This window comes from Phoxinus phoxinus, assembly GCF_949152265.1.
Source record: "Phoxinus phoxinus genome assembly, chromosome: 10".
NCBI classification, from domain to species: domain Eukaryota; kingdom Metazoa; phylum Chordata; class Actinopteri; order Cypriniformes; family Leuciscidae; genus Phoxinus; species Phoxinus phoxinus.
This window is the reverse complement of record NC_136885.1, coordinates 34,533,497-34,550,485: the sequence shown is the minus strand read 5'-3', so window position 1 is coordinate 34,550,485 and position 16,989 is coordinate 34,533,497. Positions and strand designations below refer to the sequence as shown.

Sequence of the window (16,989 nt, the reverse complement as noted above, 5' to 3'; positions counted from 1 at the left end):
GTTGAATTCCTGAAATAAATGAACTTTTGCACCATATATCTAATTTTTCGAGGTTCACCTGTAGTTGTGCTGCTGCTTCATATTTTTGTGGAAACTGTGATACGTTGTTTTTTCAGGATTCTTTGATTAATAGAAAGTTCCAAAGAACAGAATTTATTTGAAATATAATTTTTTTCCAACATTATATATGTTTTTACTGACATTTTTGATCAATTTAATGCATAAAGCAGTGTATGTTTATCCTCAGATCAACTAAGGTAGATCTGCACCCATAAAGAAATTAATAAGGAGACCAAATAGATTCTTCTTAGAAAAAGAACACAATGATATGCGTTAAAGTTTTACAAACTGTTCTCATTGGTTGCTATGTTGGGCTGTACAACCTTTATTTAAACATTCAAAGTCTGTCTTGGTGAACTCTCCTTTTCTAGTTTAATTTTTCAAACGGTGAATAAAGAGACTGAGTTCGAATGATGAGAATAGTCTGAGATTTTGTCTCTGCATGATGAACAATGGTTCGGTTTTATTATGGATTGCATTAATTATTTTTAACCTCAAATGTGCATGATTGGGATAGAGACTAAAGATAGCCTGCGGGAAAACCAGAAGGATCGTTCAGGCAACTTTTATTGGTACCTTTTTTTAACCAAACACCTGTGAACCTCAAAAAATTAGAATATCATTTATTTCAGTAATTCAGCTTAAAAGGTGAAACTAATATATTATATAGACTCATTACATGCAAAGTGAGATATTTCAAGCCTTTATTTGTTATAATGTTGATGATTATACAGATTATGAAACCCCCAAATTCAAAATTAGAATATTGTGAAAAGGTTTTCATAAGCTGTAAGCCATAATCATCAAAATTATAACAAATAAAGGCTTGAAACATCTCACTTTGCATGTAATGAGTCTATATAATATATTAGTTTCACCTTTTAAGTTGATTTACTGAAATAAATGAACTTTTGCACGATATTAAAATTTTTCGAGGTTCACCTGTGCATGTTTAGACGCCGGCGTTTGCTTCTCTTTAGTTTTAGCGAGGGCCGGCCACTCTTCGGCATTCGTGCATCCTGTAGGCACACATGTAAAATATTCCTGCAAAACAAAACACGTGTTCCATGAGATCAACAGCACATGTTGGATATCAGACTAAAAAAATCATTACTGACCTGCAAAAAAGGTCATGAGCAGAGCGACCCAGCCCAGAATGTAGGACCATGAGAAACGCCAGTCACCGAAACGCTTGCCGAGGAAGTTCACCGTCACACCGGTGTAGATTGCCATAGCGAGCAGAACAAAGAGCGCTGGTGGAGGAATACATGAGACAGAGCGGTTCAGATGACTTACACTCAAACTAAAAATGATTCAGACACCAGATATTTCTTTTGATATTTTTTTACTAGTGTGTACAGGACACTATAGTTCATTTAAGTGAGGAGAGCAAAATAAAGTAAAATGTGACATATTATACCCAAAAAGTCTTCATAGTGACTACCAGTAAAATGTATAAAAATTTGGGACCAAAAATTATTCAGACACTTTGACCTGATCATGTGTTTTTTCTTTAATTGACCGTTCGCAAAAGCCACGCCCCTTAGTTATTGTTACTACGCCCGTCAAACAATTGAGAACCATAGCCATGGCTGGGTTGAGCTGGGTTCTGCGCGCTATTCTGCGCACTATTCTGCGCGCTATTCTGCGCGCTATTCTGCGCACTATTCTGCGCGCTATTCTGCGCACTATTCTGCGCACAAAACAGTTTTGTAAAATTATATATCAATCATTTTTATTTGATCATATATAATTTTACAAAACTGTTTTGCGCATGTGCTCCCACACGCGCTATTTCAGTCACAACACTGCAATCAGAGGACGCGCTGAAACCATCAACTCTCGATGCTGCTCTCTTCATTCATAACTCGTAGCCGACTGAGAAGGATATGTGTGTGTAAATAGTTGTGCAACTGCGCGAACTTTGTTTTGAAGTTTAATGTTTGAGTTCCAGAGGAATTTGTGACTGTGTACCTGTTCAACCACATCAAAGTTTCGTAGTAAGTCCGTGCTCTTTCTCTTTTTTCTCTCTCTTGTTTGCTGACTGATGAGGGGCCGCAGTGCAGTAGTGAAACGATGTTTGTGTACATGTAGCCTATTTTTTTAATTAGTTGCAAGCAATCATAAAATACAGCAAGTTATAAGCCCATAAGCTCACTGCCATAGGCGCATCGTTTCACTATCTTGCTGAAATCGGAATGTTTGACGGAAGTCCTTCTCCTTAGTTACAGTTGCTGAGCTAGGATTGGACGAGAACCGTTCGAGGGCGGGGTTTTGCGAACGGTCAATTGCTAATGCTCTTTTTACACACACACTGAACACAATGAAGCATTAGTCACTGGTTGAGCTAAACTGGTATTATCTAATTGTGTAGTTAAATTTAACAGCTGACAGATATTCAACATAATTCATGTGTGAGACAGTCTAACAGAAGGATGGACAAAACCAGTCAAATATCAACTGAGTTCTTGTCATATTTTATTACCATTTTCTAAACTATAGCGAATAAACTGTGATAATGTGAGAAAATGTTGCAGGTGTCTGAATAAATGTAGGTTTGACTGTATGTCAGCTCACACGAGTCAGTCAATATATGTCACTGGAAGGGAAAGACTTACTGGAAGTAAAAAACATGATCCCTGCAGCGAAGGAACGGTTGAATCGCTCGAAGGCGGAGAAGTGAGCGAAGGAGAGGATGCCAGCGATGATCCCCGCGAAACACGACATCGCCGAGAGGATCATGAAGGCCCGGGTGGCGTTCCAGTACGCTGAAAACAGAAAGATGGACACAGTAGCTTAGACTGATGGAGAAACATGGACTTTTACCACAATGTTTTGCACCGAACTTCCTAAAGTTGGGGAAACTGCAAATGGAAGATGTAATAATAATGTTTTAGTTTCCAACATGCTGTCATTTTTCTATAAAAGTCCCCCTGTGGTGAAAATCCAGCTTTTAATGTTGTTTATGTGTCTATGTGGTGTTTTTAATCTGCTTTAAGACAAACCATGTGTAAGTTCATAAGTCGACAGCATTGCTGAGTATTTTCTGCTTAAAACTGCAGTGAACCAAAGACAGTCTCAAAAACACGGGTTGAAATCGCTGGTGTTTCTGACGTCACACACTACCTTGTAACCAATCAGATCAACGTGTGATCGTCAACCAGTGGATCTCTGACTGAGTGAGTGAGTGGAGGCGGGGCTCATTTGCATATTCATAGAACCGGGCATACTAAATGAGGCAAGGGTGTCGAGTTACATTCAAGATATTTTAAGGCATGAACCGGTGGCTATTAAGTGAACTGCAGTCAGCGACTCGCACTCCTAAATAAAGACACCGAACGTGACTCAAGGCCCTGATATACTCGCAGCGAAGCTCTTTTTCATTCTTCGTTCTTTGCTTAGAAGTAAAAAGTTGGAAATACCTTTGCAGCGATATACAATATGAAAAATTTTAATATGGCTCAAAAGTTCATTTATTTCAGTAATTCAACTTAAAAGGTGAAGCTAATATATTATATAGACTCATTACATCCAAAGTGAGATATTTCAGGCCTTAATTTGTTATAATTTTGATAATTATGATTACAGCTTATGAAAACCCCAAATTCAAAATTAGAATATTGTGAAAAGGTTTTCATAAGCTGTACGCCATAATCATCAAAATTAAAACAAATAATTTCACCTGTACTGTTAACAAACATCCTGCTGAGAGCGGCGGTTAGATTAATATGTAAATATGTGCAGCGCTTTTCTCTCTATAACAAAATAAACATGCAACAAAAATGAGAAAGCATCTGATCATAATGATGTGGATATGTTTGCATCAGCTCTGCAATTCACCGGCATCATGTCGACAGATGAGGTCATTAAAATTACACTGTTACGATAGTTTGATTTTAAAGTATATTTGAGATATACGGCCCTATTTTAACGCTCTGAAACGCAAGTATCAAACGCGAAACGCAAGTAACTCTGTGGGCGGATCCCGGTTGGTCTGAAGTCGCTTCATTATTCATAGGTGTGGTTTGGGCGTGACGTGAAATAAACCAATCAGAGCGTCCTCTCACATTCCCTTTAAGAGCCGGCGCGCTTGTTCCGCGGCGGATTGATATTATAACGGCGGGTTTGCCGGCGCACGCCAGGAGCGGTTCACAGCCGAGGAGACCGACGTTCTCGTCAGGGCCGTAAAACACAGAGAAGTGACATTGGGGATGATGGGAGAAATCCAACCAAATTAGCGTTGGTTAAACAGACGTATAATAATTTGGGTAAATGTGTAAGCTAGATTTATGCCTATTTTTTCACATCTTCACGGACACAACAATGACTTCCCTCGTGTGTTAATATTTTTCCTTGTAATAATGTATGATTTGTGTGTTTGGGAAACATGTTTGAAGACAGTCAGTGACACTATGATGCATGCCTGAATAAATAAATACAGTCACACACACTCACCGATGCTGTCGGTCAGTGTGTAGCATTTGCCAGACATGCAGGATCTCCACAGGCCCTGGTGAGCGAAGCTGCCGGACAGTCTGTACTGCATCCAGTAGTCCGTCGCCGTCGAGACCACCAGCAAGATGTTGGCCATGACGGCACAGAACAAACCCCCTCCCATGAAGCTGTACATCCTGAGATGAAAGAGTCAATCACACACACATGCTCATTATGCAACATTTATACAGGACAAAACCATCAAGAACGTACACACTTGACTTGGTTGCACACTGTCAACTCAAGGTGATGATACACAGGGCAACTTTTTGAGCAATGTTGCCGTCAATGGGCAACCAGATGAGACTCAGGGCCCATGACCGATCTAAGTTATCCAGATAGAAATGTATTGCCCATTTTCAATGAAAGTGCCCAATCAACAATCGCTCAAAAAGTTGCCCTGTGTATAATCACCTTAACTCTCATTAGAGAATTAATGCTGGGTTGTTTTAACCCAAATTTGGACAAACCCTAGCCTGGGAAAACCCAGACGAACTTCCGGCAAATTTGAGATTTGGCCAAGAGCCCATTCAAGCCCATTTCCAATTTTTCCAAATCAAGGCACCAATCAATCACAAACGTTGAGGCGGGCTTTACATGATGACGATCGCTCTGATTGGTTTTAGGTCTATATCCAATTGACCCTTCGCAGGGAGCTTGATTGACAGGTGATCTGACCAATCATACTTCGCCATCCGCCATTTTGTCCGACAAAGCAGTCAGGAGAGTTAGTAGATTAACATGGGAGGATTTGAGCTTGAGAAGCGGAGTGTACTGACGTCTTTCCGCGGTTAAAACAACATTCCTTCTGATGTTCATTCATGTTTATTTGCTGCTATAAATGAACTAGAAGGAAGAGATGATCGGTTCACGAGCAGCTTTAAATGATGCTCTACAGCGATCTGACACATTAAAGAGCCACAAAACGCTATTTACTGTTTAAATTTATTTAAAAAAATGACCAAATTTTAAAGGCGAGACTTTGTTTAATACGTTTAATATCAAAAGTAACCGAAAAGTATCCTGGACTGTGTCTGTCAGTGTGTTGTCAGTCTCCTCTCTGCTCCACGTATGTTTTTCACTGCGTGAGAACATAGTGTGTGTGAGAGCGGCGTAGCTTGTTGGACATAGCGACAGTAACTAAGGGGGGCGGGTCTTTGCGAACGGTCAATTGCGCCCTGAGGCATTTGAGCGACGTCCGTTGGTGACGGCCCTTTGGAAATGGGCTGTGAATGAACCCATTCAACTCATTCTTACAACTGACAAGGGTCTGGAGTAAACCAGGCTAGACAAACCCAGCCATTGGATTAAAATGTTTAATAAAATGTTTGTATATTTGATTTTGACCCAAAATTGGGTTAAAACAACCCAGCATTTTTAGAGTGATAAAGTGCAGTATAGTAGAATAAGTTGACATTGTAAAGTTACTAGTCAGTAGAATATCTGTTGAGGAGCATCAAAATAAAGCGATATTATCATAGTCGACTAATACTCTAATGACTGATAGTTGACATGAGTTACTTATTAGTGAATGTCTAAAGTGGACCATCGAAATAAAGTGTTACACTCAAAAATCCAAAATAGATAATAAATTCTGTTTCTATCATTAAGCATTTTTAAAAAAGTTTAAATATGCTTAATTTTCATGAATATAATGTCACAATACCAAAACATAGAAAAAATGGCTGCATTTTCATAAAATGGCTGCATTTTCTTGCTTAACTTATTTTATGTTCTTTTGTTTCCCTTTGACTTGCATTGATCATCACTCAAAATGTAACAGTGTTCTGACATCGCAATATTTGCACACTGAATTGTGACTGGTCTTGTCTTCCTTATATTTAAGTGTGATCCGACTGAAATATCCAAATAATGAATATTATTCTTTTGCAAATCTAGTGCATTGATCATTCCACAGCCTTATCTCACAGGCTGTACGTGCATTTCTTGTGTTTTCACCGTCCACGTCAGAGTTTGCACAAGCAAAACAGCGTCCGTCATTCATACGTCAGAGCACATGATATTAATCACAGTGTCAAACTGCAATGCCACAAAACAACATGCACACGGACAACAAACTGTGTCAACTAAAGCTATATATCATTATGATCATCATCAGGCAGGGTTAGACCCAAAACATGCTCTACATAAGTAATAAAGATGCTATACAAACTCAAATGAGTGATTTGCTCATAAGAGTCTTATAAACATGTCAAAACCCTGTTGATATAACCCTCTAGTGCTCGTGTGGAGCTCAAAAAATAACTTTTTTCATTTCAATGAAATGTATATCTAGTTCGATAACGTTCTTAATATAATATTTTGTATTTTTAAGGGATTCTATGATACTATATTATATTTATGCAGAAGATATAATCCATTTATTAAACTTTTTGAGCGAAAATTAAACTTTAAACTGTCATAAATCTCCAATGCTTTAGAGAAAAGACTGAATTTGGTCTCTTTTTAAAGAAGACACGTGGCAGAATATTGCTGAAGTGAAAAAAGTAAAAAAAAAAAAAAAGTTTATCATTATTAATAATAGAAGTTTAACCCTTTAAGTGTCACACCCCTTTTTTTGAATATACATGAAAATGCACTTTCTGAACTTAAATGCTTGTAACTCAAGAATGCTTTGGAATATGGATGTAAGATTGGTCTTGTTTTAAAGAAGAAAATTAGCAGATTTTAAATAAAGTTAAATAAATTAAGAAAGTGTAACAGAAAAAAAGTTATAGAAGTTTGAGTTTAGGAAAATATAAAAATAAAAAATTTAATTATTCATATTTTATATAAAATATATTTTTTCAAAACCCTGGTGACTCTAAAACTGCACAAAAATCAAAGCCAAAAATCTGAACAAGTTGTGTTTTAAATTTTAGGTTGATATCTCAACAAATGAGCTTTCAGTAAGATTTTGTTTGGGCGCAGTACCAAACTTTTTCACTAGTTGACATTACTGCCCATATAAGGGCGCCTCCATTTCCATATATGGTTTTTCTTTATTTCTAAAACATTTTCAGACCTTTTTTTCTAAAATAATTGAAAAAATGCTATCTTTTGAACTCTTGGCATGAAAACAAACTGAGGTTTCTACCATTTTTTTCATAATTTTTCATATTCATCACTATTTCAAAATAAAGGACTGAACACCTTAGGAGTATGAAAATATTATTGTTGCAAATTGATAAATTACAGCTCCTCTGTAATTTATTTTGAAAATCAGTCACCAAATATGAAAACTAGAGATTGTAAGCTTTCAAATGATATATAGTTTGTCAATATTAGTTTAGGTTTAGTATAGGATATTACTATTTTAAATATGTAATGAATTTGGGCCCACCGGTGGGCCGGTGACACTTAAGGAGTTAAGTTTATTATTATTATTAAAAATTTACAAAAATAATATTTTCAATTTGTATATTCAATTTATGTTTCAAAACATGTTTTACTAAAAAACAACAACAACAGAAATCTAAACAAGTTTGAGGTTGATATCTCAAAAATGAGCTTTCAGCAAGATTATATTTGGATGCAGTACAAAAGTTCATTGGATAAATTTGCAATGCACTAATTTTTGACCTTGAGGATCTGTGATCGTTTCTCAGGATCATTTAACCTTTCCGAATCATGTCAATGATTGTGTGTGTGTGTGTGTGTGTGCGCGCGCGTGTGTGTGTGTGTGTGTGTGTATATGTGTTCACATAGCAAGTGCCAAATGAAGTCAGATGAAGTAAAACATTATAAAAAACCTAAATGTTAAATTTGTCAGAAGGTTAAAATGTTGAATATATAATTTACAGTTTCTAGTAGTTTGGGATGCAAAATGGAAACAACACCTGTAAAAAAAAAAACTAAAAAAAAAAAACTTTCTTTTGCATTAAAGCGTAAGTTCCGCACATGCATGTGAAAATGCCTATGGTTATAAAACTGCAGATTGAGTCTGTGCAAACATCAGCAGCTCTTGTTCAATGTGCAAAAGCGTTTACAGTAATATGGTATAAAACTGTCACACTCACAAATGCATTTCAACATGAAACTTGTGCATGCATTGTAAAAGTAAAGCAAGTAAATAGTCTTCAAACAGAGTTAAAAGCATATTTCACAGCTAAAAATAAATAATGAAACTAAGAAATAAATGTAAAAGGCCACATTAATTTGACCTGCAAAAATGATATTTGTGCAAGTATTTAATGGTCAGAAAAGCGATCACATTAATCCTGAAAAGCGTGATTGAGTCCGTGACTCTCGTCTCAGGTGTCGGAGAGATTCTTACCTGAGATCTTCAGGATAAATGAAGCTGCTCAAGTATTGACCTTCCCAGAGGGAAAGAGAGAGAAAGTGGGATCCCGCGGCGAGCGTAACGTCAAAAGGACCCGCTAGGCCAAATTCCTAAAAGTTATCCTCTCTGCTTTTCTGTTGATGGAGGCAAAATCCTTTAAAACAAGCCACACAGAACAAATGCACTTGAGCTTGATGGACTGGAGGCACGTGAGCGCTGGGTTTGGGGGGGAAGGCTCTTTTTGACGCCCGTTTTGTTGTCGCATTGGCCGTTCTGGAACTGTGATGTGCAGAGGCTTGCAGTACTGCTGTGGTCAATGCAACATGCTGAAGCGCACTTTCATTCAGCGTGCATGAGTCACACACACACACACACACACACACACACACACACACACACACACACACACACACACACACACACACACACACACACACACACACACACACACACACACACACACACACACACACACACACACACACACACACACACACACACACACACACACACACACACACACACGCAAATTAAGTTTGGTGTACTCAAGAAAGATTGTTCAAAACACTACTTGGTCAATAACCACACTCTAAAAAATGCTGGGTTGTTTCAACCCAATTTTGGGTCAAATACAGACAAACCCAAACCCAAACCCAATTTGGGGTCAAATATGGACAAACTCAAACGTTGGGTTAAAAATGTAATTTAAAAAATTTAACCCAACAGCTGTGTTTGTCCATATTTGACCCAAAATTGGGTTGAAACAACCCATAATTTTTTTAAGTGAATTTTGAACGTGCTAAATACTTCAAATAATTAATAAATGCAGATTTTTGAAAACCCCTCTGTCCATTCCTCATTATACTAATGAACCTAAAGATTTTGCTGCTTCTTTTTGTAACCTTTCAAATGAAAAAGCTAGTCAGTTTCTTCAATGAGCTCCAGTACCCTAGCTCCTTGCTAGTTGCTACACTTATAATAACTCACTTTGCTAATCAATCTTTCAATTATTTAAATATTATTATTTTCTCTTTTTTTTTCTCTTCCTTGCCCTTCGTGATTGTACACTCTAAAAAATGCTGGGCTGTTTCAACCCAGTTTTTGGGTCAAATATGGATAAACCCAGCCGTGGGGTTAAATTTGTTAATTAAATGTTTAACCCAACGTTTGGGTTTGTCCATATTTGACCCAAAATTGGGTTGAAACAAGTGTGATTTGAGTGCGATTTGTTACTTATTGTAATTTGCATATATGTTTGCCTTTTGAGAATTGTAAATTGTTAATACTGTTTATTCAATACCTATTTTGTATGTAAATTTGTTTTGTTTTTTCAATAAAAAAAAAAAAAAACATGTCAATTACTTTTTTGGCTGCACTGCAATTACATTGATGTGATAATGAGATATTTATAATGACTTCATATACAGTAGATTTTCTTTTTTGGCATGAGAAAATAAGATAGTGCCATTGAGCAGCAATATTGTTTTTTTGTTTTTTTTTAGCAAGAAAACCTTCTCAGCGCTGCAAAAAAGGACTTTCTTCCTCAGTATTTTTGTCTTATTTTTCAGTCCTAATCTCTAAACATTCGTAAATCAAGATAAATTTACTTGAGAAGCAAAATTAGTTTGGATATTATGTCTTGTTCTGAAAAACGTATCAAAATGAAGTGAGTTTGTGCTTAAAACAAGAACAAATATCTGCCAATAAGGTCAGAAAAATTATCTCGTTTTTTAATATTTGTTTATTTTTTCTGACCTTATTGGCAGATATTTGTTCTTGTTTTAAACACAAACTCACTTCATTTTGATCAACTGTTCAGAAAACGAAACTTAATATCTTAATATCAAATAAGTTTGTATGGAGGAAAGTTTGGAAATAGGAGAGAAATTTAAATAGAAGGAAAGGTCTTTCCTAAAAAATACCCTAGGAGAAATAAATTAAGTCCATATAAGAGTATAGTATACTAGTATAGAGTGTAGATCTATGACATGAATGCAAACAGCAGCTCCAGTCATTTGATGAGAAATGTTGGAGTTTATATTGAAATCTGAGTTTTCATCGCAGACTTTGGCAAGTTTGAGACAATGTTGCTTTTGCAAAAGTCAAAATATATAATACAAATGTTCTTATTGGCTGTGATTCACATCACGTATTACACATCACATATTAAAATTTTTTAATGTTATTTAAAAAAGTAATTTATTCGATGAAAAATACAGTAAAAACAGTAATATTGTGAAAATTTATTACAATTTCAACTAGCTGTAATCTGAATATTATTGTAAACTGTCATTTTCAGCATCATTACTCCAGTCTTCAGTGTCACATGATCCTTCAGAAATCAGTGTAATATGATGATTTGATGCTCAAGAAACATGGATGAATAGAAAGTTCAAAAGAGCAGCATTTATTAACATTATAAATGACTTTACTGTGATTTTTGGTCAATTTAATGCATCCTTGCTGAATAAAAGTTTTTTTTAATACTTCTTATTTCAGAATAAATTACAGAAACATTGTAATTTTGATATATTGCTCACATACTAACGAGGTGCAATTAAAATACAGTTAGAATTAAACAACAAATCCATGTTTGCAGCTGAGATGCTCATGTGGCGATGCTTGTTCAAATCGGGGCTACAAACACATTAATAAATGTATTAGATAAGATAATAACACTTTACTTAAAGATATTAATATTATATTAAGATATAAAGATATTCATAACGACATAATGCATTATGTCTTTTCATACACTCTAAAAAATGCTGGGTTGTTTCAACCCAATTTTGGGTAAAATATGGACAAACCCAGCCGTTGGGTTAAATTTTTACATTACATTTTTAACCCAATGTTTGGGTTTGTCCATATTTTACCCAAAATTGGGTTGAAGAACTTGAAACAATCCAGCATTTTTTAGAGTTTAAATAATTGTAACCAAAGTTAAAATGCATCATAATGTTCACAGATTCCTGTAACCTCTGAAATTGGTTGTTTTTCATGCATTGTTGTAATGCATAATACTTTCTAAAGGCATAAGGATAATATAATGTATTATAACGGTGCGGTTACAATTTTTCATATAGATCATACAATGCATTATACGATGCATTACAAGGCATAATTAATGCATTAAAAATACATTCATAAGGCATCATATATATATATATATAATATCAGTAATATTAAGCAAGTATATGTACTTACTATAGGGTTAGGGTATGATTAGGATTTAGTTGAGGGTTAGTTGCATGTAATTATGCATAATTTACTGTTGTTATTACTATGGTAAGTACATGTAACATATGTAACAAGGACACTGTAAAATAAAGTGTGACCGGGATAGCTTATGGGCAGGGTTAGGTTTAGGGGTAGGGAGGGATATGGTCAGGATAACATTTTCAGACCGAAATGTTGTTCCAGTACCAACAAAATATGTTGACCCAGGAACATGTTTACACCGTGTCCTAACTACACGTGTCGCGGCGTCTTTTCCATGTTAATCAGAGTTTTTGTCCTAACCAGCCGCGACGACTCTACTTTAGAAACGGTTTCTATTTTTCTGCGACGTCGCGCTGGAACAACAAACACAAAGTGTGGCAATGATAATCTCAGGCTCTGTTTATGTGCTTTATTTAATGTTAAAAGCGTGTCATGTGACTTTGAATATAATTTAGTGCTCCAGCTTTGAGCTGTAAAAGCAACAGTGGATAATTCACCTCAGATCTTGAAATTAAACAAATGGAAACAAGAACGTTCAAACTGTGAACAAACAAGTGTATTATTTGACAAAGATTGTTTTAGTAACTCAGTAGCCTATGTATATGAATAATGTTTAAATGGTGTAATATTTGTAAATTTGATTATGTAGCTACATATCCATTTTCTTGCGATTGCCGTCAAGATTACTCTCTGGTGCTGTGCACTCGCCGCGAGACTCCGCCCACACGCTGTTCTGATTGGCTGTGCACTCGCCGCGAGACTCCGCCCACATGCTGTTCTGATTGGCTGTGCACTCGCCGCGAGACTCCGCCCACACGCTGTTCTGATTGGCTGTGCACTCGCCGCGAGACTCCGCCCACACGCTGTTCTGATTGGCTGTGCACTCGCTGCGAGACTCCGCCCACATGCTGTTCTGATTGGCTGGGCACTCACCGCGAGACTCCGCCCACACGCTACTCTGATTGGCTGGGCACTCGCCGCGAGACTCCGCCCACACGCTGTTCTGATTGACTGTGCACTCACCGCGAGACTCCGCCCACACACTGCTCTGATTGGCTGTGCAGTTGGCCACGGAACGTTGGCTAAACGTCTGATGCATATGGTACACTTAACTGGAGTCATCTGATTGGTTGAATTTTATCGGATTTCCGGGGGGCGCGAGTGTCGCGTTTATTTTCGGTCCGCCGGGAAACAAAGCGCAGACGTGTGATTGCGGAAGAAAAACTGTTGTGTTTACATGAGTGACAATGAGCATTTATCAAGATCAGCTAAACGAAGGATTCTCAAAAGTATGCGAGGTTCACGGCATAGACTCTTTAAGAGATGTCCAGGAGTTTAGTTTGAGGCACTTCGTGGAGACTTGTTGCACGCCGGTCTGTTGTTGTGGGGACATTTCCACGCCCCGAAACGTGACGCTGAACGAAACGAACTGTAATTGGTTGTTTGACATGTCGGTCAAACGGCCTTATGGGCGGGCCTTGGCCAAAGAAAGCTGCTATGAATTCCAGACCTTCAGCCGTCAGTCTGAAGGTCTGGCTACGCGAGACTAAGTGTGGACAGACAAATTATTTGACGCTGGAATCTTATCGCATCGCGTCTGGTTAGGACACGGTGTTACTCTGCAAAACCCAGATGTGTGATATAAGACAGTAAGTTATGGGTGAGCTCACTCACATTCACACTCTGGTGGCCATTCTCACGCACGGGTTCACTGAAGGCAAAGGACCCGACCGCTCAGGCTGCACCATGTGAAAAAACACAGGAAAAACCGTCAGTGAACACAAAAGAGGCGTCAGATTGAGTGATAGTGATCGACAGGTGCGGTACCTGCTGGAGTCTGTACTCAGGAGGAGGTTTCAGGCGTCCTCTCAGCAGATTCTGAGGCTTCAGAGTCGATCGACAGACCACAACCTGAAGAGAGGAGAAACACACTTATAGGGGTCATCGGAGGCAAAATTCACTTTTATATGGTGTTTGCATATAAATGTGTCTTTGTGTGTGGACACAACCACCATACAATGAAAAAAAAATCCATTCACTCCTTTTTTTTTTAAACCCTCAAAAAGTGTAAACACTCTCAATAATCAAGCATGTGATGTCATATTGCTCATGCTCCGCCCACGACCGCTGAGTCCCGTATTAGCATATCTCCTGTATTAGCATATTTTCCGTAATAGCATCTTTCCAGTATTAGCATATTTCAACCCTCAGCCATTTGTATACTGTCCACCAAGGCATCACTTTACGTGTCTTGTGTCGACACCCCCCACACAGAAGAGGAGGGGGGGGGGGGGGTGAGCAGTTGCTCATTATCATTTAAAGAGACATGCACCAAAACGGGTCGCTGTGAAAAGGTGTTTTTGAGGAGGTAAAAAGGGTGTTGGTTTACACACCACTGTTTTTTGTTTTACACATTCTTCGAAGAACACTTCGCATCGGGGTCCTGATCAGCCTGTCGGGGTTGTATTCGCTATAACAACCGCCTCGCTCTACATTATCCCGCTTATTACATGGCTACCTACCAAATAAATCACAAATTTTACACAAAATATTGATTTAAAAAGGAGTTTATTGATTTAAAAACGATTGTATTGCTTCCGCTAAAGAACACCGTGTCCATGGCAACGCTCTGTTTTTCATGGCAGCGGTGTGTTATCAAGAAATAACAGGCCGCATTCTACATTAGAATTTAATCAAGCCATGTAATAAGTAAGGGTTAATGCCCGACGAGGTGTCCATTGTCAGGTTTTAATGGACGACGGCGAGGTGTGAACCGGCCGACGCGCAGCGGAGGACGATTGCCTCCGCCGAAGTCCATTAAAACCTGACAATGTCACAGTGTCTGGTGGTTCCCTGGGTTTAACATTAGAGGTCTCAGTTTTCACGGTGTCTAGGCATTTTCACTACATTTCCCATAATCCTGTCTGTCACTGATTGTTCATTTCCTTCAGCTGTTTCTCGTCACCTTGTTTGCACTTGTGTATATATACCCTGTCTGTTTCAGTGTTTGTCACGGAGTCCTTGTATATTGTCCCCACACTTCCGTTCCTGTTGTTCGTGTTTATCTTGTGTTCTTTGGATTGCCTGTTGATTTCGACCCTTGCCTGGACTGTTTGTGAGTACGGATTACCCTTATAATAAATACTGCAATTGGATCTTCTTGTCTTGTGTGTGTTCGTGACAGACAATCGACACCTCGGAGGGCATTAACCCGCTTATACCATGGTCACTTGCCAAATAAAACATTTTTAAAACATTAGTTTATATTTGAATTAGGCTAAATCTAGTTTTTACAAATAATAACTTGCCTGACGGTTTATTTAGCAACCGGAGATATTTATAGTCCGCTCAGCTTGTAGAACCCTTCAGGTTCAAAAATGCATTTTTTTTCAACTGCCTGTTGCTATGGTTACTCACAGCTGTTGTAGGCAGCGCATTTATTTATTCATTTTGAATGGTAAACAGGCAGTTTCACCAGAACTACTTTACTAGGTGTCCTCTATCACTTTTTAACGGACACCCTGCAGCCAATCAGAGTCGAGTATTCACCCAGACCATGGTATAATAGAATGTAACGTATTTTCTCTGGCTCGTTTTAAATGATTTTGTTCCGTTAATATGCTTGTTGTTGTCATCTGTTGATGTTAAGTTAAATTTGAGAAAAAAAAAAAAATGTAATGGTTAAAAGTATAGATTCATCATTGTTAAATAAAGAGATGTGAGATCAAAATTAATGCAGCCTATTGGTTGTGAGCACATAGTGCAACCTGGGAGAAACAAGGAAGCTGATTGGCCATTGAAACTGCACATGCCACACATAACCAGGTGTGTGTGATTACCAACAGGCAGAGAGATCTTTGTTAGCAGTGGATGTGCTTCTCCGACCCAAGTTGGTGGTTTTGGTGGTTATAAAGCCAAAGGAGAAAGATTGTTAATCAGCATTGTGACGATTGAGTTTGGAGTAAACCACATGCTGAGGTTGTTCAAAGACTGCTGGGAAAAGCCACAATGTGTTCATCAACTTTGAGATGCTACTGGTAGGACAAAGACTTTTTTTTTTTTTTATGACTACACATTTTGTGTATGTTTGGAAGTTGTTTGTTGATGCTAGCAATTTTAGCATCTAACTTTCTAACTGCATTAAGTGCTTCTCATTTTACATTGCTGTTAAGTTGCTATGTAAACTGTGAATATTTTAACAATGTTGTTTGTACTTTGTAGTGACTGATATATTTATGGTTTCTGTATAGGTTATTAAGCTAACCATCTGAAATAATCCTTGAAAACGAGTACAAGAAGATCCAAGTCATTGCTGAAAGATTTTCAATAAATTGCTTCGATGATGATTGATGAAGAATTCGATGTTTTGAGTTATTCCATGCACCCTCAAACTGATTGAAGCCTTTTTCAAGTTTGGGCAGACATTGAGGCAAAGAAACCCTGATAACTTGACAGTTGACGTGTTTGTACAAGCAGAATGTGGCGGTTGGTCGTGTGGTATTAGTCCCGCCCCTCCTCCACTGTGATTGGACGGTACGCTCATGGCGTTTTAAAAACGCGGCGTTCCCATTGAAAACAATTGAAAAAATACGTCAGCCGCATGAAAAAAATGCTTTGGTCGACACACAGCCTAAGAGAAGATGAAGAACAGCCTCAGTATCACACAAGAATGGGCTCGCTTACCTTCTCCACGGCTCGTGATACAGGATACCTGGGGCTTCGGTCTGCTGGGGAGAAGAGTCAGAACAGATTCATGCATTAGTTCAGATCCTATGAGATGCATTTGAAGCCACTGTAAAAATGCAACACACACTTAATAAACAATAACTGAAATGGTAACATTTCACAACAAGGTATCATTAGGTAAACTTAATGAATGCATTAACTAACAATGAGCAATACATTTGTTACAAATGGAACCTTATTGTAAA

At 37.8% G+C, this 16,989-nt stretch overlaps 2 protein-coding genes across 4 annotated transcripts in view; both read right to left on the bottom strand.

Annotated features, from left to right (window-relative positions):
* Positions 1-494: 494 nt before the first annotated feature.
* lim2.5 (lens intrinsic membrane protein 2.5) lies at positions 495-8,970 on the bottom strand. Its single transcript, XM_079626959.1, has 5 exons — positions 8,831-8,970; positions 4,516-4,691; positions 2,679-2,828; positions 1,179-1,313; positions 495-1,104 (listed from the first exon to the last, which is right to left on the bottom strand). The coding sequence occupies exons 2-5, from the start codon at positions 4,688-4,690 to the stop codon at positions 1,043-1,045; spliced, it is 522 nt and encodes a 173-aa protein (XP_079483085.1). The 5' UTR covers position 4,691; positions 8,831-8,970; the 3' UTR covers positions 495-1,042.
* A 2,252-nt stretch (positions 8,971-11,222) lies between these two features.
* vsig10l (V-set and immunoglobulin domain containing 10 like) overlaps positions 11,223-16,989 on the bottom strand; it is a 22,363-nt gene continuing 16,596 nt past the window's right edge. For 2 of the 3 annotated variants that reach the window (XM_079626957.1, XM_079626958.1), the window contains exons 10-13: positions 16,742-16,785; positions 13,886-13,969; positions 13,733-13,797; positions 11,223-11,473 (exon numbers count right to left, since the gene is read on the bottom strand). In XM_079626957.1, coding sequence (XP_079483083.1) covers positions 13,735-13,797; positions 13,886-13,969; positions 16,742-16,785 — 191 coding nt within the window. In that variant the 3' untranslated portion in view covers positions 11,223-11,473; positions 13,733-13,734. Of the gene's footprint in view, positions 11,474-13,732; positions 13,970-16,741; positions 16,786-16,989 lie in introns of those variants that run through there. The other variant, XM_079626956.1, reaches the window with a different exon arrangement.